Source organism: Girardinichthys multiradiatus, chromosome 7 (genome assembly GCF_021462225.1).
Source record: "Girardinichthys multiradiatus isolate DD_20200921_A chromosome 7, DD_fGirMul_XY1, whole genome shotgun sequence".
NCBI classification, from domain to species: Eukaryota; Metazoa; Chordata; class Actinopteri; order Cyprinodontiformes; family Goodeidae; genus Girardinichthys; species Girardinichthys multiradiatus.
This window is the reverse complement of record NC_061800.1, coordinates 23,126,878-23,149,201: the sequence shown is the minus strand read 5'-3', so window position 1 is coordinate 23,149,201 and position 22,324 is coordinate 23,126,878. Positions and strand designations below refer to the sequence as shown.

General features: G+C 40.7%; 2 protein-coding genes across 2 annotated transcripts in view; one reads left to right on the top strand and one right to left on the bottom strand.

Annotated features, from left to right (window-relative positions):
• Nucleotides 1–430: 430 nt before the first annotated feature.
• On the bottom strand, nt 431–22,231 carry LOC124871427. Its single transcript, XM_047370697.1, has 6 exons — nt 22,038–22,231; nt 3,628–3,764; nt 3,222–3,545; nt 3,033–3,123; nt 1,419–1,485; nt 431–1,035 (listed from the first exon to the last, which is right to left on the bottom strand). The coding sequence occupies exons 1-6, from the start codon at nt 22,229–22,231 to the stop codon at nt 934–936; spliced, it is 915 nt and encodes a 304-aa protein (XP_047226653.1). The 3' UTR covers nt 431–933.
• Nucleotides 22,096–22,324, top strand: part of LOC124871534 (follistatin-related protein 1-like) — a 31,778-nt gene continuing 31,549 nt past the window's right edge. The window contains exon 1 of the mRNA XM_047370909.1: nt 22,096–22,276. The gene's annotated coding sequence lies outside the window, so the exon portion shown is untranslated. The remainder of the gene's footprint in view (nt 22,277–22,324) is intronic.

The window sequence follows — 22,324 nt, the reverse complement described above, 5'->3', positions numbered from 1 at the left end:
ATGGCCAGAGAACCCACTCAAACAACACCCAATAATACTTTCGTTGTTAATGCTACGAATAGATATATTCTCCAAATTTACCACAGAAATATTAGTTGTTACCTAAGAAGTTTACTTAAATTATATGGGGTGTAGTGATAATATGGCAACACCCAGAGACGTTCCTTCTGTTCCACCTGGTTGCACTAAATCCCTAAAACTAATCCTGTTAAAGTAACATAACCCCCCTAAAAATGTCTTTATTACATATTTTAACCTCAGCGCTTCTGCATCTGTCAGTTTACATTATCACTGTTTTCTCAATGAACGAAATTCATGTTTCAGTCTTTCTTTCTGACAGTTTTTCCTCCATTTCAATGTGGCTCAAGCACATATGTTGTTATCTCCTTAAAAACATTCACATCTTTGAATTTTAAATAACTCAGCGCCGTTTTTATAATTGTTTATTGAGAATAGGACAAGATGCTATTCACAGTCGATCAGTACACAGGACCGTCACCACAGACAATAATATGTTGCAGACTGGTTTAGAAAACAGAGACAACGTAAAAATAGTGTTTGCAAATGAGATGATGTTTAAAATGACTCTATACAATGTAAACTTATTAAGGCATTATGACTTTTGGCAGGACGTCGCCTGCCCTCTACTGGGCATACGTTATACAACACTGCAGTAAACCAGTAAAATCAACCCAAATGAACCAGAGTAGATATTGCACTGATTCTCTTATACAGCAGAACTTATTGTGAAAGCATTCCACAAATTACATTAGTACAAAAACCTTTTGCAGATTAAACAGTATATAAAGAAAGTTATGTTGTTAATGTGGGACATTCTTTTATTGACATTTCATGGAATCTACTTTGATACAAAAAAAACAAATGTCCTCCAAACTGGGTCTCTCTCTTGAAGTAAATAAAAGGCACCTGAGCTTAGAGTTCACCATAAACTGAATTTAGCCTTTCGATGTACTCTTTCCTCTGCCTTTTATTCCTCCACTGGCCTGTACCAAGTTGCATTTGAGCGGGGACACTCTGCAGGAAAAAGACAGTTAAAATTAGTGGAGCCAAAGAGTGGAAACATGCAGAAAGTAGAAGAACAAGTAATCACACAATTTCTTATGCAAGGTTAACTGTACTGGTGACATAAAACAAGGCTAAGGGTCACAGATGACTGTAGAAAAAGTTGAACTTTTCCTGATATGATGTGACTGTGGCATCAGAGTTGTTTGCCTATTTCGAGAAGTGGTTAAAGATCTCTGTGCAGATCTATTATCGGTATAGGCGGACAAACATCAAAATAAGGAAGGAAATAATGTCACACGTTTAAGTTTAGATAGACACTGAAAATGAACTCTAGTGTCTTAGATAGAAAGACAAGAAGAACAACATGCAGAACACATAAAAAGCAGTCTGACCTGTCCTGATTGAGGCAGAGACTGGTTCTGGACTGGTTTCTGATTTTCTTTTATGCTACCACATTTTCTGGAGACAAAACAGGGCACAATAAACTTTCATGCAATTTCCTTGTGCTACTTTGTAAAAAAAACAAAAAAACAAAACAAACCTGATAATTTGCACGAAAAGGCTATTTTAAAATAGAAACTTTGCAAAATTGTTTTAGTACGAGAAACTGGTCCAGGTATTCCAGTGTAAGAATTTACACTGATGTAAATTAAACAGATGTACGCTGTCAAAGATTTCATGTATTATAAATCTAAAAACAGCCAATTGTGTGGTTCAATAATTCAGGTTCTACCATTATGTAATTTCTAATTCGGACCCTTTTAACTACGCAGCTGTCTGCTCTCACCCACAGGGTCTCTATTTAATGTAGCTCCTTCATACAACCACACAGAGTTGCGCGGGTGAAATTTCCTGTTAAACCTAAACTGTAGGTAATTTTAAAACTGTTTTTCTGTCACAAATATATGGCCTTCAAAAGGAGTATTGTAGTTTTTTTCTGTTAATTATATTGATTTGTCTTGTTGTTATAAACAACAGTATCAGTAACAACCTTTAAGCCGGTAATAAACATTATTTTTATTAACCCCACATTTCTGTATTGAAAATCTTTTTTTTTATTGTCTGATGTAATATTCTAATTTTAAATGCTGTGTTTTTATTGTGGTGTCAGAGATCGCCATGGAGTAACTGCAAAATGTCTAACAATAAACATGAAATCATGTTTAGTGAACTTAATGACATTTTCTGAATTTAAAAAGTAAAGTATCACAGATTATAATACCAACACGCAAAGGCTGTTCTTCAAATACATTTTGTGCTAAAGATAGTGTAGATATATTCTGTGTTTGTAGAAGTTTCAAGTCACACAATGCAAAGTTCCTGTAGTTAACCGCAGTCAAGTTTTCAAAAATAAAATGATTTCAGTGTCTTAGGCAATCTAAAGTCTTTACATCTGTGTGAATTTAATTTAATAACGAGTCAATATAAAAAAAACAAACAGAAAATACATGTGAGAACTAAGAATTATGAAAAGAGGAAAACAAATATTAATATAAGTAAGGCAATAAGACAATGAAAAACATTTATAATAATGATGATCTGTATAATAATAATTATAATAAGGCAGAATGTTCTGAATGAGAAAAGGTTTCACAAAAAGACAACAAATGCAAAATGAAATATTTTCTCACTTTTCTCTTTCCATTATGATTATTTTCTACTTTTTAGTGTTTATATGGTCACATGACTGCATCTTATGTCAACACAATTTTTAAAATCTATTACAAGTTTAAAAACCAGCAACATAATTTTCAGAGATGTGAGAGGATTTGATTCCTCAGGTAAATATCTAAAAAAGTTCATTTAATTTGACAGCACCTCAAGCTAACCCATTAAACAAATGACCATTGGTGGGGTCAACAGAAATGAGAGATATAATATCATAACACGACTGAACATTATCATGACATCAGTTCTCCCAGTTCTGGATGCAGCTCTTCAGTGAACAGATAAGGAGTGAAATTCACATGTTTATTGCAAATCTAGGATCAAATGATGTCACTCACCTCCAGAGGCAGACAGCTAATGCTGTGCAACATAAAATCAGTCCAAAGGCAGGTAGTAGTGTGAATGTAATATACAGTAATAAACTGATTTCTGAAAAAAAAAAGAAAAGATTATCAACATAGCACAAAGATTAAACTTTGAACATTCCAGTATGTGTTGCAGAAGTGTTCAGTAACTGCTCTACGTACCTTTTTGGTTCTCAAATACTTTTACTGTTACATTCCATGTCATATTGTTAAAGCCGTTACTATCAGTTATAATGCATGTATAAAGTCCTGCATCATCATGCTGAGCATTAGAAATATTAAACGTAGATGGTACTTTTAGGTCTATTCTCAGACTGTTAGAGGAGAAATTTGAAAAAGTTCGATTAGAGGAGTAGGAGTGTGAAAAATAATATCTGTCTTTGGTCCATTGGATCATTTTTGTATTGTTGTTGGATATGTTGCAAGTGAGCTGGATTAAGTCTCCTCTGGATACCGACACATCCCAGTGGTATGCTATGAAAGTCCCTGACAGTGAAGAAAACAAATAGTTATTAGAGGACATATTAATTGAAGAATCATGCAGCCCAAACAGAAATCCGCTCCATACCTGCAAAGACGCTAGACGTATTCAACAGCTGAATGAAGAACAGAGCAGCTTGCTTCAGGCTGAGCATAGTGACCATCAGACAGCGAGAGACACACTGGAACACTATGTCTGCTTTAAATGTTGTTGCGGAGGAGGTGCTGAGAAAAGGAAGTGGTTACTTGCTGTTTGGCAGAGCTTAACTCTTTGCTCCACATGTCACCTTGTCAGGTTTGGGTCAGAATCATTTTTATTGCAATTCTGCTGCTGGAGTTAGTTATTTTTGGCCCAAAAAGTTTTGTCAAAAATGAACTGCTAAGTGAGATGTTTTCCTCAAAATAAAGTCAGATGCAGAACTTCCACAGAGTTGGGATCTAGGCTCAAACAGACGTGCGAGAGTTCAGAGTTGCTTAGCTTAATTTGAGTTTTATTATACTGTGTTACAACCACTATAACCAGCTGTTGAAAGTGATTCTTTTATGCTGTTCAAGCCTGATTAAAATTATAAGTAGTGTTTGTTTCTTGTGCAACTTGACCTCTTCTTTTAGACAACTTTTAAAACCTGCACTTCATTTTGCTTTCTGGAAGTGACACTAAAATTTTTATTTTTTATAGTTCCAACAGTTTCAGAGCCTTACACCTGATTTTGAAAGGATTTTTCTTCTCTGATGCATTTCTTCCACACAACTCATGGTAGAGAGGCGACTGTGGCTCAGTAGGAAGAGTTGTCGTCTTGCAATCGGAAGGTTGTGGGTTTGATTCCAGCTTCCTCCTGCTGTATGTCAATGTGCCCCTGGGCAAGGCACTTAACCTCAAGTTGCCTACCGATCTGCGTATCGGTGTATGAATGTGTGAATGTTAGTGAGTGCGATTGGGTGAATGTGGCTCTATTGTAAAGCGCTTTGAGCGGTCTGTATGACTGGAAAGGTGCTATATAAAATTCAGTCCATTTACCATGGTTGAACTTCCTGTGAAAACCATTGATCTGTGGTAACTGCTGCAGTAACATGTCCTTTAGTTTGATGAGGTATAGTGTAAACCATGACATGTGCGGTATGTATTTCTGCTTAATTTTGCAGTTGTAGCAGGGCAGGGTGGTGTAAGAACAGTTACACCAAGTGTTCTTGGATAAAACTTTGTGTCTTGATTTTGTTCCTTACATGCTTACTGGTGTGAAAATAAAGTGTTGTGTGTTCAAACAGGGTAGTGCAGTCGGGAGTTCTTTGAGCATCAATCATCAGATATGTATGCTTAATTTCTGACACAGTTATCTTTGTGTCAAGGAATACAATTAGTGTGAAGGAAGAAAAAAAAACTTTTGATTCACTCCAAGATCAGCATGCTTTAGACATGTGAAAGCTGCACTTGATGATGATGCATTCCCTCTTTTGGTAAATTTGGCAACCAAGCTTGCAAGTATTTTTGAATAAACAGGTAAGTATGCTAGGTTTCAGAGATACAAGTCTTCATGGATCTGCCCTCTACATTCCCTGTTTTTATTTAGTGGTGCAAACATTAGGTGATTACATTTGTTTGAATTTAAATATTGTAGAGAGGTCTGCCCAGTTTTGTTTGAACCCCTTTTAGATGTTACTTGCTGGTAAAAAAAAAAAGAAATCCGTCAAATATTGAACCAGACAAGCAGTGCTCATAATGTCTGGTTGCTCACTTTTAGTTCACGATTGCTGACATTTGGTTTCATTTATCAATTGTATGGGACCCACCATACAGAGGGAGAAAGATGCATTTCAGTCCTTTTTTGTGTTCTAAAACTTTACACTAAGTAGCGAAGTTATTATTAAGTTATAATTGCACAGAGGGGAAACTGCTCTACATAATAATGTTTAATCATGCTTGACTATAGAGATGATCTTTGGACCCTGCTCAACATTTCAGCTGTCTCTAAACATGACAGGTTGAGGTGATGTCAAAGAACTTGATGTTTATCTCATCTGACCAAAAACGTTTCTTCTAAACCTTTAGATCCTCGCTGGTTAACTCAGAATAGGCACGAGGAAGAAGTGATGACCCTGGGTGCATGTATATGGAGCTTGCACTCTGCTCTGATGCAGGTGTGCATGCTCTGCTGCTCTTAAGGGAGCCTGTTATTTGCTTTTGGAGGTGACAAGTGTAACAGTTTGGTGAATTAACTGCTAAGACCACTGGCCCTGGACTAGACAACTCTATAGAATGGACAGATTACAAGTATGGCCTTGTGTACCTACATTTCAGGCACACCATATGGAAAATCTGGTTGTCTATATGTGCCAGCATAGTTTTTCTGTACAAAAAGGATATCTCAAGGTAATTGCATGATTGACTTTATTAAATTAAGACCGTATTTGGCAAAACAGTAGACAGGCTACATTGATGGAATAGGGACCTGTTTTGTCAAACCATCCACCATTTGGATTATTTCTATATGGGTGCGTGGGAGTCTGCAGAAACACGTGTAGTAATAAGTCTGTTTGTGTTAAGTGGGTGTGTGTGTGTGTGTGTGTGTGTGCAAATTTGTCACCTGGAGGTGCAAAGTTGTTTGAAAGGTGACAACAGTAAGAAACTTGCAACACTTAGCAGGCAAGCGTAGTAAAGGTCAGGAAGAGAGCTCCGGAAGGCACCAGCAGCCCCAGACAGACAGACACAATGTATCACCTCTGCAGCCATATGCCAGATGCTCCAATCAGATGGAGGGCACCAAACTGCACCAAACACAGCACCACTGCCCAATCCCTCAGAGCAGGCCAAGTATGCAACCTTCACATGCACCAGGAGGCAAAACTGCCCAGCGTCTGGTAGAAGAGATCCCCAAGAGCCCCCAACCCACCAAGCGGGCACCAGCCCCTACACCAGCTAGAACTCAGAAGGACTAAGGGAGGGAGAGCACAGCACCATCACACCTGTTGAACTGTCCCCAGTTGAAGAAAGAGGGATTCCAACCAGAGTCCAGGTTAGTCCCCGCAGCGCACAGCTCACTCACCACATCCCTGAGAGCCAAATTCCCCACAAAGGCAGTACATGGTCCAAGCCACCAAACCTAAAAAAAGCCCAAAGCCCTATATGTCTCTAGTGTATGAAATAAAAACCGAAAGCATGAAACAGAACTAAAACAATGAACACAAAGTCCTTCAACTCATGACAACAGCCTTGCTGATGGTCTTAGAGCCTAAGAAAGCTTTGTGCAGATCTGCTGACATGCCTCATCAGCTCTTTGGTTTTTTCCATCGTGGTGGAGAGGTCGGAATTAAGGATAATTAAGGAATTAAGGATTTTGCTGGAAGGGTGTGATTTATAGACATGTTCACAACAAGCTGAGCTCAAGACATTTGTGCTTCTATAGTTGTTCGCATCTGCCCATTTCTTCAGTATTAAGTTATTTCTCTTCAGCCATGTGAGAGTTTGAATCTTGCTGTTATTTGGTGTGGTTATTGTACAAATGACCACAGTTTTTGTAATAATAAAACAAGAATAATAAAAGATCCCTTAAATAGTTTGACAATGTGAAGTCGGTTAAAAGATCTCAAAAGGCAACACAACTGTCCTTGATCTTAAGAAATTCAAGAACAGATGAGAAACAAAGTTAGTAACATGCATCAGACCGAACAGAATTACAAAGCCACTTCTAAGGATCAGGACCCCAGGGAACTGGACTGAGAGACATTATCTATAAATGGAGGAAACATGGAACAGTCCCAGGAGTGGCCGGCCTCCCAGTATTATTCCAAGTTTGCATCAACGATTCATCCAGGAGGTTGCAAAAAAGTCCAGGGCAACATCTAAAGTGCTGCATGCTTTATTTGTCTCAGTCAAGGTCAGAGGTGATGATTCAATAATATCTGGGCAAAAATGGCATTCATCCACTGCTGATCAAACAGAGCACAAAGCCTATCTCACATTGCCAGAATACATGATGATGACCCCCAAGACATTTGAGAAGATATTCTGCAGACTGATGAGATGGCTGGAGAGTTATTAGAGAGCAGGGCTATTGCCTTCTGGAGAAGTGCACAGTGGCAGTCCACTGCTCCCTAAGGCATGGTGACAGCTCTAGAGGACAAAATGCATTGCAGTGTACAATTGCAATGATAAATAAAGGTGATTATTATTATTATTATTATCAAAATTGAAACATTTTGAAAGGTGTGGGTTCTGGTTCGTCTGACGTAAGTCTAACTCAGTGTTTGAGAAAACATAAAGCCTAATGGCAGTTAAACATGGTGGCTGTAACTGATGGAATCATTAATTCTGTTTTCTAGCAAACATTCCTGAAGGAAAATGTCCAGCCATCAGTTCTGCTCCATAACTCAGGTTAACATAACATAACTTGGACTAGGCAGTAGAACACTTCCTCTGAAAAGTAAAAAAAAAAAGCAAAACAAAAAAAAGGCCTTGTCAAAGTCTGGACCTAAAACCTCTGGAGATGATTTGGGATGACCTCAAACTGGCCATTCAGGCCGTGTACATACATGTAAGATGAAGGTTTGATACTGAAAGGTGAGAAATGAAATATATTGGATTATTTATCAATGTTCGTGTTGTTTTATTGATGAGCTGCATCTGGCTATGTGCTGATCCCCAGTTTTTCATCTGTTCTCTAAGTAAACTTCTTGAAAAGGTGTAACCACAAAAGATATGGTATTTTAGTCAGCTCAATGTCTTCTATCTCTTGTGTTAAAAAAGGACAGATACTAGATGCAGTATCTAGTGTTTTTTTATGCAATATATTTCTCAATTCCTTTATTCTTGCTCACAGAGACACGTTTACCACCAAAAGAGGCCCCCAGAAAATGTCAAAGAAAGAACTGGAAAGAGAAACTCATACATGTCGCAGAGAATTGAAACAAAGGTCACCTATTACCTGTGTGCTTCAGAGACTCCACAATAGCATAAAAAATATTTGACACAGAAATCAATCTATGGTTATTTACAGAGAATATTGTCATAAGTTGCAGTCCACAACAACAACTTTACCATGTGAAACATGAACTGTGAAGCAGAAGCTGTTAAACAAACTTGTCATAAAAAGTCATTCAAAAAATTACTAATTGTTTGTCTTCCTTTCCATCAGAGCTTTATTCCGGTGGGAGAAAGTTACACATCTAGAGACAATAACAAATTTGACCTAAACTATCTAATTGAACGCACAGCTTCTCACACTGGTTTTCATTCATCTACTCAACAACTCTGACCAGATTTCTTGTCTGTACACACAGCATTATGGTGCGTTTACACCGAACGCGGATTCCGCGAATATTTTGCATCATTTGTGTGCTGTTGCTCGCTTCACATTCCGCGTGAACTCCGCGTTGCCATTTGGCAACAAGCGGCAATGCTTCACCGCATCATCAAATAGGAGGAGCTTCTATCTGCTGCTTGCTGGTTTCAACTGAACATGGCGGACATGGATTTCACGGACCTAATTACGGTGTTTTACCTGTGGAGAGCCGAAAAACGCCGCCGACGTCAACGTCCCTGGGTTCATGAGATTCTTCAGGGACGGGAACAGTTCAGAGATTACCTCCACCAACTCCAGGAGCTGTGTCTGGATGATGGTCAATTTAAGCGGTACTTCCGTCGATCCAGGACCCAGTTCGAAGATCGACTGTCCCGCGTTGGGAGACGATCGGCCTCCGGGACACCAACTACCGGGGCTGTATCCCCGCTGCTGAACACCTGTCCATCTGTCTTCGGGGAGTAAATAAATCTCAGCTCAATAAAAAAACTGCCGATTAATAATGTCCACATCTCCTAAATATAAGATATTTGTGCCTAAACATAACCAGGCCAGGTCCTTTCTGTACTTGTCTCGGTAAAAGTAATTAGTTGAGTCATACAACTCTGGCTTGGCACACACCGGCACTATGATCTGGTCCTCCATCTTCAATGACAACCGCTTCTTCTCTGCTGTGGTCCTTCACCCTATGCCACAGCCACATCCAGTCCCTGATTGGTTGACGCGATGCGAATTTAGGAAAAAGTTCGGATTTTTGAACTCGTCCATCGCTCTCGCTCCACTCCCGCTTCACTCGGCGCGCCTTCCGCACCGCGTCCTTTGTCTCCTTCGCACCGCGCCGCGCCGCTCCACTCCTGAACGTGCCTCTACATAGGCATAACATGTAAATCGGCCGCTCCTATCGCAGAATCCGCGTTCGGTGTGAACGCACCATGCTTCCACCTGTTATGATTCTGGCACGTCTGCTCTACCCTGTCTCCCTGGCTGCAATCAGCAGATTAGATGCACCTGGTGGCTGCTGCTGTGCAGTGCAATCTGTGGCATGCCATACACCTGTGTCTTCCCTGATATATACTGACTCTGACAAGCAGACGTGCCTGATTTTTGAAAGCCATTGTGTGAGTAGATATCCAGCGTTCCTTCCTGTCTGATCATTGTTCTTGACCTTGCCTTGCTTTTTGGATTTATGCCTCTGCCTGCTCCCTGTCGGACTATTTGGATTTTGGTTGTCGACCTTGTTTCCTGCATCTGGTTTATGCCCCTGCTTGCCCCTTGCCTGACGCCTCTTGTTCCGACCGTTGACCCTGTTTCTGTCCTTGGATTATTGAGCCAGCCTAGCCCTCGGATTATTCAGCCTGGAGTCACTTCTTACCTGTGCTATGGAGATCACCGCCTGCCGCCCACTGAGGTTTCCCCTCTGGGTTTCAAGTTCCACTCAAGACAAAAGCAGGTTAGTGGCTTTTCTGATCCCTGCAAAATCTGGAGATACTACAATTCACTAATCCCTCTTTCTGCCTCAGTGATTCCTGGAAGCTGTGAGGAGTGTTACCTGTGTGACGTTTTCCTGTGGCTGAATAAACCTTTTAAACTTTCAGTACTGTGTCTGGCTGAATCTTGGGTCCGCCTTTTTTGATTCATAGCACCACCACTATGGTGTAACAGTGCGTTCAGCATGATGTGCGGTGTTTTCTGCAACACGTAACATTTTGCATGTAGGTCAGAAAGTTACATTTTATTTTCATCTGACCCGATCACCTGCTGCCACATGTTTGCTGTGTCTCCCACATGACTTATGGCAAACATGGCTTTCATTCAGCAATGAATATTCTTACCATTCTTTACAAACAGCCAAGTTTGTGGAGAGCTTGACTATTAGACTATTAGTCATAACCTCCATAAATCTGTCATCGAGTGACAGTTTGGGCTTGATGGTTTATTCAGCCGGATCTACAGAGCCTCAGCCGGCCGTCGCCGGGTCTACAGAGCCTCTGCCGGCCGCCGCCGGGTCTACAGAGCCTCTGCCGGCCGCCGCCGGGTCTACAGAGCCTCGTCACGACACGGAGGAGCCCGTGGGCGGGCTGCCTTCACTTCCACACCATGCTTCGGTAGAGCCCATGGATGGGCTGCCTCCACAACCTGGTCCTGAGCACCTGCTCAGTTTCCTCTGGGGGGTGTTACTGGAGATACGGACTGACTTTTTGACTTTGTCTGACTCTTTGCCTGACTCTTTGCCTGGCTCTTTGCCTTACGCACTAGAGCCTGACTCTTTGCCTGACTCTTTGCCTGACGCACCGCAGCTCGACTATGTGACGACTGACTTTTTGACTGACCGTACTCCTGACCATACACCTAACGACTCTAAGCCTGGGTCCACGCCGGACGCCAGGTTTAGGTCTCTGAGGATCTCGCCACGTCATACACTGCCTGACTCCTCGCTTCGTGGGTTTGCCTGGCACCTCCGCTGTCGGACTCCAGGCAGCCTGCATCCTCGCCGCAGACCTCCGAGGCGTCTGCATCCTCGCCGCAGACCTCCGAGGCGCCTGCATCCTCATCGCAGACCTCCGAGGCGCCTGCATCCTCGCCGCAGACCTCCGAGACATCGGCTCCTTTATCGCTGGCTTCGCTGCCGACCTCCGGATCATCAGCTACTTCGCCGTTGGCTTCGTCATCGCAGGCCCCCGGATCATCGGCCTCCTGGATTATTTTGTTATGCGCCCCTGGAGATTATGGACTTTGGTTTTGTTGTTTTGTTTATTGGGAGTTATTTTGTTTTGGACTCTGGCCCTCCTCCCAAGGCCCCCCTCCGCCCGCCCTGGTTGGGTTGTTTTGAACTTTTGTTTTAGTCTCCAAGTGGTCGTCTGGAATCCGACCTTGAGGAGGGGGTTATGTCATGGAGTGACATTTTGGACTTGATGGTTTATTTTGTAATTTAGATTCTCCTTATGGCTCTTTGTTTATTTCTTAAGTTATTGTTTCTATGTTCCCCTCTAGTTTCTCTGTTTACTTTAGTTCATAGTTATTCTAGTTCTTTATTTCCTCCTCTGATTTATTCTCTTGCTTAGTTTGTGTTTTCTGTTTGTTTAGTCCTTTCACCCATCCTCAGCCTTTGTATTTGTTTCACCTGTTCCTTGTCACACCTGTTCCCTGTTTCTTTGATTACCTGCCTTTTGTTCCCCTCTCTGTGCTCTGTGTATATTAGTTGTTCTGTTTGCTTAGTTCCTCGCTGGTTCCTTTTCTATGTCTATGCTTCGTTTATGCTACGTTTACCATGACTATGTTTTGTTTATGCTTCGCTTTGTTCATGCTTCGTTTTGCTACGTTTTGCCATAGTACCTGGAATGTGGAATAAACTATGATGCGGCTACCAAGCTCTTGTCTGCACTTTGGTCCGACCCAAAATCCTTCCACGACAAAATCTCTTGCAAATTATGAGTATATGTTCTGTTGTAATATTCTCCCACATGAACTCTTCTTCTTCTTAATGAGTGCAATGAATAACTCAATGCAAGAATTCATACCTGTGCTGGAATAGATTTTCTATAGAGTTATGAGACAGATTCGATTTCGATAACCAAGAAGGCTGTTTAGTTTATAATAAAATCTTAATTATCTAATAGTCACTACATCAGTCTTGGTGCCATAGAGCGCTACCTTTCAAGCTTCAGTTGTCTTGTTGTCTTGACAGTATCTGATTCAGTATGTTTGCAGGCGTAAGCTGCATTGAAAAGGTTATGGTAAACAGTCGGTTGAGGGTTGTTTGTCTCTGTCAAATGGAAAACTTGTTTCAAATGTTTCCCCCTGAGTTTTGTGTACCCTGGCAAAGAGGACCAGCTCTCTACAGATGACAGATGCAATGCATGTTTGTACCAAGCCCTCCTCCCATGTTTATATATGTTTCTTCTGTTTAATGCCACTGTTTACAGATGCATTCTAATGAAAGAGGAGAGAATTGGTTCTTAATTATGATACTATAAATTCTCCTATTATGGAAAAAAACAACTCATGTCTTGCAGTGTTTAGCTTATCTGATTGCATCTATTATCCCTCCTCCTCTGTCTTTGATTTTTGCGTTTATTTTATCCACCAGGCAGTGAAATATTATGCATGTTAACAAGTGAACGAGGAGCCATAATCTTATTATCTGCTTTTGCAGGGCTCTCCTACACACGCGCACCCACCAGAGGAAGCCTCAAGCCCCATTCTTTAACCTCACAGTTTCTCACACTTCAGTGCAGACAGAACAGCTATGTTTCCATCACCTAAAAGCACGCGTCGCCAACATGTCTTCTGCAGATGTGCTTCGGCTTTTCTAAACGCACACACAAGGTCTCTCTGAATTGCTTTGCAGATCTCAGAAGATAGGAAAACAAACTTGATGACAGAAATTTCAAGGAGCAAAAAAGAAAATGATTGCATAAATGTATGTGTGTGGGAGAGAGTCTCAGTGGCTACATCTAGTCTCTGACCCTCACAGGCACTGATGGATTTTTGTGAATATTTGAGATGCCAGTTAGCATGCCCCTGGCAGAACACAAAGAGACATCACAGGAGCTACTCTACCTCTTGTTTCTGTGGTGAACACCGCGCTATTTGCTCACACGTATACATTCATCCTCTGTGCATGAGTTGAAATCATCAAACGAAGCTCAAACTGTGTAATGTGCTGAAAATGTCTTAATTATGTGTTTGCATTTTCAGTCCTTCTTATTTGTCATAAACGGAACTAGGACAAAAAAAAACTGTCAGTTTAGCATGTGGTGGGCTGAGACCACAAATGCTGTTGCATTACTTATCATGTTGCTATTTTCACAACCATATCTTCCAGAAAAACATCCATCATGCAGCTAATTAGGTCTGAAAAAAACAGGGTTACAATGTCAAAGATGCTGTTCTGACTGTCCAGGAAGATCAGAACAGAAGCTAGACCGTGGTTTTCTGATACCTTTATATAAACTATTTAGTTAGTTATCCACTCTCAACAATTTTCACAAAGGTTACAGACCCAGAAGAGACCGCCACATGCTGTTGCATAGAGCGAAGACACTGATACTAAAATAAACCTAAAGAAACACAAATGAGCCACAAGGTGCTTCAAGTCCTCAGTATCTCTGTCACCGTTTCTTGACTAAGTATGTTGATTTATTTTGATCACATTTTATGTTGTTAGTTTTTCCATTTTTAATGCATATTCTGACCTTCAGGGTCAGTGTAGTGTTAACTTTGATATTAACTGCACTTGTAAGTCACTTCAGCCCTCTGCCAAATGCAAAAGCATACAACTACAATACTTTAGCGTTCTTAAACGTCTCTCTACATTAGAGTCATTTTGCCTTCCTGTTCTTCTCGCAATAATCAGCGCCACCAGAGGCAAATTGGCCTTAGAATCAACAATTTCACTTTTAGTTTGTTTATATACTGCTCAAAAAAATAAAAGGAAAACTCAAATAACACATCCTAGATCTGAATGAATGAAATATTCTCATTGAATACTTTGTTCTGTACAAAGTTAAAATTGCTGACAACAAAATCACACAAAAATCATCAATGGAAATCAAATTTATTAACCAATGGAGGCCTGGATTTGGAGTCACACACAAAATTAAAGTGGAAAAACACACTACAAGCTGATCCAACTTTGATGTAATGTCCTTGAAACAAGTCAAAATGAGGCTCAGTATTGTGTGTGGCCTCCACGTGCCTCTATGACCTCCCTACAACGCCTGGTCATGCTCCTGATGAGATGGTGGATGGTCTTCGGAGGGATCTCCTCCCAGACCTGGACTAAAGCATCCGCCAACTCCTGGACAGTCTGTGGTGCAACGTGACGTTGGTGGATGGAGCGAAACATGATGTCCCAGATGTGCTCAATCGGATTCAGGTCTGGGGAACAGGTGGACCAGTCCATAGCTTCAATGTCTTCATCTTGCAGGAACTGCTGAAACACTCCAGCCACATGAGGTCTAGTATTGTCCTGCATTAGGAGGAACCCAGGGCCAACCGCACCAGCATATGGTCTCACAAGGGGTCTGAGGATCTCATCTCGGTACCTAATGGCAGTCAGGCTACCTCTGGCGAGCACATGGAGGGCCATGCAGCCCTCCAAATAAATGCCACCCCACACCATTACTGACCCACTGCCAAACTGGTCATGCTGAAGGATGTTGCAGGCAGCAGATCGCTCTCCACGGTGTCTCCAGACTCTGTCACGTCTGTCACATGTGCTCAGTGTGAACCTGCTTTCATCTGTGAAGAGCACAGGGCGCCAGTGGCGAATTTGCCAATCCTGGTGTTCTCTGGCAAATGCCAAGAGTCCTGCACGGTGTTGGGCAGTGAGCACAACCCCCATTTGTGGATGTTGGGCGCTCATACCATCCTCGTGGAGTCGGTTTCTAACCGTTTGTTCAGACACATGCACATTTGTGGCCTGCTGGAGGTCATTTTATAGGGCTCTGTCAGTGCTCCTGTTCCTCCTTGCACAAAGTCGGAAGTAGCGGTCCTGCTGCTGGGTTGTTGCCCTCCTACGGCCTCCTCCACGTCTCCTGGTGTACTGGCCTGTCTCCTGGTAGCACCTCCAGGCTCTGGACACTACACTGACATACACAGCAAACCTTCTTGCCACAGCTCGCATTGATGTGCCATCCTGGATGAGCTGCTCTACCTGAGCCACTTGTGTGGGTTGTAGAGTCCATCTCATGCTAACACGAGTGTGAAAGCACCACCAATATTCAAAAGTGACCAAAACATCAGCCAGAAAGCATCAGTACTGAGAAGTGGTCTGTGGTCCCCACCTGCAGAACCACTCCTTTATTGAGTGTCTTGCTAATCACCAAAGATTTCCCCCTGTTGTCTTTTCCATTTGTACAACAGCTGTGAAATTAATTGTCAATCAGTGTTGCTTACTAAGAGGACAGTTTGATTTCACAGAAGTTTGATTTACTTGGAGTTATGTTATGTTGTTTAATTCAATTCAATTCAGTCCAGTTTTATTTATATAGGGCCAATTCACAACACATGTCGTCTCAAGGCACTTCACAACAGTCAGGTACATACATTCCAATTAATCCTAACCATTGAACAGTGCAGTCAAAGTTAGTTATTTATTCAAATTGGATAAAATGTTTTTCTATCTAAGGAAACCCAGCAGATTGCATCCAGTCAGTGACTTGCAGCATTCCCTCCTCCCAGATGAGCATGTAGAGACAGTGGACAGTCACTGGCGTTGACTTTGCAGCAATCCCTCATACTGAGCATGCATGTTGCGACAGTGGAGAGGAAAAACTCCCTTTTAACAGGAAGAAACCTCCAGCAGAACCAGAACCAGGCTCAGTGTGAGCGGCCATCTGCCACGACTGACTGGGGGTTTGAGAGAACAGAGCAGAGACACAAAAAGAACAAAGAAGCACTGATCCAGGAGTACTTTCTATGGGAAGGAAAAGTAAATGTTAATGGATGTAGCTCCTTTAGTTGTTTCACCTAGAAAGAAAGAACAGATAAACTCTGAGCCAGTTTTCAAGGTTAAGAGTCTGAAAGAGAGCACATATAATTAGTCACAGTAGAAGCTCAGTCAATCGCCATGTCTAGAAGAGAGAAAGGGTTAAACACTAAAAGACAGGGTCACGTGGATCATCAGTAGAGGGTGAGCATTAAGTTGTTGCCAGCAGAAGCTCGGACGATTCCCCTCTCCAGAAAGGTGTCACAGGTAGACACAGAGCCAGGCCAGGTGTAGCTTCTACGAAGATAATAGAGAGAACATGGTTAAAAGCTGAAATAACAGCAAACAATGCAAAATTGGAGAGTAGTGTGAGAATGTGGCGAAGAGGGTGAAAGTGGTCATTATGTCCTCCAGCAGCCTAAGCCTATAGCTGCATAACTACACAGATAGTTTCAGTTCAGATTATTTAGTTAAACGGCGCTTGTTTACAACAATGTCGTCTCAAGGTACCTCACAAAGGGTCCCACTGATGGTCATTGTTATACTAAAAACCACAAGGATTGGGATACCTCCCTCTGTCAGACTGATTATAACCATTGGAAAAGAGAAGGGGTCATACAGGTAGCAGAAATGGAGGGTGTGTTTGCACCTCAACCATAACTGAGGTTTAGGCTAAACCTGACTCCCCCTTACTCCATCCAACAGGGAGGGAAGAAGACGGAGGTAAAAAATAAGGAAGATATCTCAGGATAAACTAAGCCACTCTAACTATAGGCTTTATCAAAAAGGAAAGTTTTAAGCCTAGCCTTAAAAGTAGACAGGGTGTCTGCCTCACGGACTAAAGCTGGGAGCTGGTTCCACAGGAGAGGAGTCTGATAACTAAAGGATCTGCCTCCCATTCTACTTCTAGAGACTCTAGGAACCACCAGTAAACCTGCAGTCTGAGAACAAAGTGCTCTGTTAGGAACATATGGAACAATCAGATCTCTGATGTATGATGGAGCTAGATCATTAAGGGCTTTATATGTGAGGAGGAGAATTTTAAATTCTATTCTAAATTTAACAGGGAGCCAATGAAGGGAAGCTAAAGTAGGAGAAATATGATCTCTGTTTTTAATTTTCATCAGAACTCTTGCTGCAGCCTTTTTGAATCAGCTGAAGGCTTTTAACTGCATTTTGTGGACATCCTGATAGTAAAGAATTACAATAGTCCAGCCTTGAAGTAACAAATGCATGGACTAGTCTTTCAGTGTCACTCCTGGACAGGATATTTCTAATTTTAAGTGTTCCCTTTATTTTTTTGAGCAGTGTATATTGGCTTTATTAGTTTATTTACTCAAACCTCCATTTCAAATCATTATAATCATTCATCCTAGTATTGTTTTCCCACCATAATCAAGGTACTGGTTATAAAACAGATTAGTGGAAAAAACAGATCTGTGAAAGCAAAATACGTGAAAAGAATATAAAGCCACAATAACCTGGTTGTGTAAGTGTGAATGCTTTTAAGTTAATGCTCTGTTGAAACGCCATGTGATTCAATTGTTGCATTCAGTCTTGGGTTCATGTCTGCCATTAATAACTAAAGATGAACCTGAATAAAATTCAGCTGTAATATTTTCTTGACATTTGATAATTTATGTATTTTAGCTAAAGCGATGCAGACACGTTGCAAAGGATCAAAATGATCTCACTGTACAAATGTATCAGTGAGATCTGCAGTACTATATAAGCATATTTGTGTGTTTAAAAAAGAGGTAAATTTCTAACTTACAGAAGAAAGAGTCCATGGATGTTTTTAGGTCTAAGATGCTCTTTAACCCCCAATTTCTCTAGTAAAAATATTTATTTTTTCAATGCATCAAATCAGGTTCAACATGCATTTTACATTAAGAAGCAAAACTGAGCCACATATAATATAAGTGGCAAGTGTTTTATTAAGATGAATAATATAAAATCTTATCTTTCTGGTCATTTCCTGACCGTTGGAGGAGAAGAGTGTGTGGGTGTGGAAAGTGCAACTGATGGAAGCAGAGGTTGATGTTTGGAAAGTCAGCGGTAAGAACTGACTTCTGACAGAGAAGTGTGCAGATTGTACGTTGCAGCAACAAAACCTGAATGGCCAAGCTTCCTGTCCCCTGTGTACGGTTCAGGGATTTGACTGTGGAGCAGGTACTAGCTTAGACATTTAAAGGTTTTTTGCAAGATGTTCAATCGAAACTGTAACAGCAACAACTCTCATTGATGATTTACAGTTTGACTGTTAATCTCACATTTTGAAGGAATTTTACCTCCATGTTCTTTCCAGTGTTGGCTCAGTTTACAGATATTAGCAGACATTCATTTTTGCACAACTCTCTTTAAGTTTCACTACAGCATTTCAGTAAGAACGGGGTCAGTACTAAGAGTAGGCCAATGCAATGGTTTCCAGGAAATAGCTCCTGCAAAACCAGTAAACTGTAAAAACTGCTGCTTTGATGGAGGTGGTCACACTAAAGATGATCAGTTATTTAGGTGCTTTTCATTAGTAGCACCTGCCTGCTTCTTTCCTTTTTAAAATTCTTAGGAAGCAAAAAAGATCTACTCAGTTTTCCACAAACAGCTTATTCATAATAGCTCTTTGTTGAATAATAACAGTGTGGCATCTGCTGTGAGTTTTTGTTGATTGAGGTTAAATCATTTTAGAACCAGCCTACGAGCGAAACATCATTATTATGCCCTGGTGCAAAAAACATAGATTGTGCTTTCTGTTTTAACATGATTGTATTTGCTAATATATTTTTTCATGGACGCAGCCTCACCATATACATTTTACATTAAACCAAACCAATTATACTGTTTTGACTATTTACCTTTTGAAACAATTAAGGTGAACAAAGGCAGGGGGAGAAAACAGAGGAAAAACTGGACCAGATATCAGGTAAAACTCTGCAACTAATACTAAATAACTGAATGAGGCCTATTTAATATGAAAATGTTTTGATTAGCAATGCAATCCTTTTTTGTCACTCCATGGGAAAATTAAGCTGCACCAGCAGCACTGACAAATGGAGGCACACAGACAGGCATAAAAATAAGCAATAACAAAAATAATAATAATAAAATAGAGACTGTAAAGTAAGGTCAATTATACGACGTAAAAAACAACGAACGGTTATAAAAAAAATAAACGTGCAAGCGTAATAATTATGTACAGTCATGGTCTGCTTTGTGTTGGACTATCATAAAATCCTGATGATGAACATTAAAACTTGTGGTTGTAACGTGACAAAATATGAGAAATTCAAGTCATATGAATACCTTGTCTGTGTTGTAACGGGGAACAAAACTGCAGACACAAAAGCAGGCAGGAAGATGATAAAACTCTTGAACATAGCAAAAAACAACCAAACCATGGAGCAAACATAGTGACATCACTGTAAGGATGTGAAGACAAGAGGTGATGAAAAACAAGGAACTATGCAAACCAGAGAAGATAAATCCACCATAGTGCAAACAGTAATTGGAGCTATTTGGAAACTAATTAGAAACTGAAAAACTGAGTGGTGACAGAGAGACGGGAAAATTTGGATTTGTAATGGTACTCTTCTATTTAGATTTGGATTCAGGTTCTGTGCCTCAATAAATATATAGCAAAAAAATATATATTTTCTTAAACAGGGTTGGTAAGAAATAAAAAAAACTGCCTAGCTTATCTGCCTTGCCTTGCTGCTTTAGTTCACACTACAACTTAGTGTGGCAACTCCTAAAGAAAAGTATTAAGATAATAAATAAAACCTTTTCACAAAGCTCCCTGTGTGGCAACAAGGCAGAGAAGCAAACAAAGACCAGTGATTGAGTGGGACAATGTGGAGAAAAATAGAATATCCATCAACAATAATATGAGTGTGAGCATGAAACTAACTTCGGATAACAAAAGGGAAATGGTTTATCATTATTCACCCTGCAAACACATTGTGCATACAAATGCAAAAGGCCTTGGGGTGTAAACTAACAGTGTTGAATAGGTAGATTTACTAAGAGGGGATGAGGTCACACTATAATTGATAGCTTGCGGTTCGAAAAATAATTTATTCTCTTCTTTATATTCAAAATTTAGTATGCTGCTGTGTTCGGTACCTTGGACGTTCTTCCTAATTATTGTAATTACTCATTTTGGAGCATGAGCAGCAGTGGTGGTGTGTAACCCTGAAATGCTGAAATCTGGCTTTGAACCTTTGAGAATAAATCATCTAATGCATGAGGTTTAAAAAAAAGTCACTTTGCAGATGTTTTCTAAGGGTGTAGGGAATCAAACTGAAATGTGCTGGTGGAAGAGGACAGATACTGCGTCAAAGATCAGTGATGTAGAAGCCTGTTTAAAGGTGCAGCATAAAATACTCCATAAATATTTAGAAAGAGGAAGGATCTATGACACCAAAACCAGAAATATTGCTTGACACAAGTATATAAAATAGATCTTTAGCCAAAACAAAGGCCTTTTTTATTAAAGGAAATAACCTCAGATTAAAAACAAAATTACAACATACTGTTTGAAGGTTGTTCATTAGTGTGTTTTACTTTGCAAGTTCTTTAAGAAAGATAAAGTCAAGCTGACCATTTAAAAGATAAACCGTTAGGTGGTGAGGTAGACAATACATCTAAAGTTTAATAAAGGGGAACACTGTTGGTTTTCTTTTAAAAACATAAGCGTCCTCTAACCTTGGCTAAGGCTTTGTTATAATGAAGAAGTATGTGAGATTTTGTTCACTATTTCCGATATCCTATAACTGTTTAAACCGCATGATGTGTGCTTTTTAGAGGGGTTTGGACTTTAATTGTTTTGTATTTGTGGTTGTTGCAGAAAATGTCAATCTTGGCCTCATGTGGTTCCACTTAAAGTCCTGGGAGTTTTCAGCAGCTCCACACCATTGCATCTGAGACAGAAAAGGCTTTCTTTCTGGCATGCCTCCTAAATAGCAGGTTGGCAAGATAATGTCCAGTGGTTGTTATGGAGACCGTAAGGCTCCTAAGATGCTACTAATTGCTGGGATTCTCTATGAGTTTTGGATATTCCCTAACAACAACATTCTCTAGAGTTTAAATTATACGCAGATTAACTCTATGGTTTTTGAAGGTTGTTGTTTGCAGTGGATTTAAAGGGTGTCAGAGTAAAGGGGTCTGAATATATATGTATACTTTTATTTTTGTATTTGTAATGAAAACATTGAAAACTGCTTTTTAATTGTCCCGTTTCTTCAGAGTTATGCAGTGATCTGTGCAGTGGCTGTTCTGGCAAAAATAGTTCCCTAAGAAAGCTCCTCCTTCTGCCCCCCCCCCCCCCCCCGCCCCCAAATAGTTGGATTTAAATAACAGATTTTATTTTCTCAAGGCTCCTGGTGACCCAAGCCCCCCCTACCCCAGCGATAAGCCATGTTGCCCACACCAAAATCTGACCCTGGCTGGGTAAATATATTTATAATGTCATTATGAGCATGCCTTGCTCTTTGTATCAGTTTTTCTAGTTTAATTACAATCAAATTAAACTTAATTGAGTTGCCAATCAGAAACAATATGTAACCAGAGAAGTTCAACAACCGTCTGATTAATCGAAATTGTTTCTGACCACTGAGTTGCTTTTTGCTGTCCAATTAATGCTGGTTCCTGGCACTTCCACGCTGAGCTGATCTTTAACAGACAATCTATGCTTAAGTCTTCAACTAATCTTAATGCAATTAGTCATAGAAAATAATCAAGCGATCTCCAGTGGGCACCTCCGATGCCTCCCTCTACCCAGTTTTTATTGTGAGCGTCCTCTGAGGGCCCCGGGCGTTCTCATTGGCTGCGGCGGTGAGAGGGGAGGAGGAGGAGAAGGAGGAAGAGGAGGCGCACGAACTGGCAGGGATTCCTCGGCTCTCCTCAAATTTTTTTCGAACCGCGGATCTCCAGCTCGACTCCACCTGGATAAGATATATCCTGATCAGCATTACTTTTCCTCGCTGAGCGGAGCCGCTACTGATTTCAGAGACACGGTAGGTAAACAAAGGTTTTCCTCAAGTTTTCGCTGTGAAAAAACGGAG

Coding starts and splice junctions, on each gene's coding strand:
- LOC124871427 (XM_047370697.1), bottom strand. CDS start 22,231: ATGCTGATCAGGATATATCTTATCCAGGTGGAGTCGAGCTGGAGATCC. Junction 3,765..22,037: donor ACGCTCACAATAAAAACTGG/GTAGAGGGAGGC, acceptor TCCTTTTCTCAG/CACCTCCTCCGCAACAACAT. Junction 3,546..3,627: donor TACGTCTAGCGTCTTTGCAG/GTATGGAGCGGA, acceptor CTTCACTGTCAG/GGACTTTCATAGCATACCAC.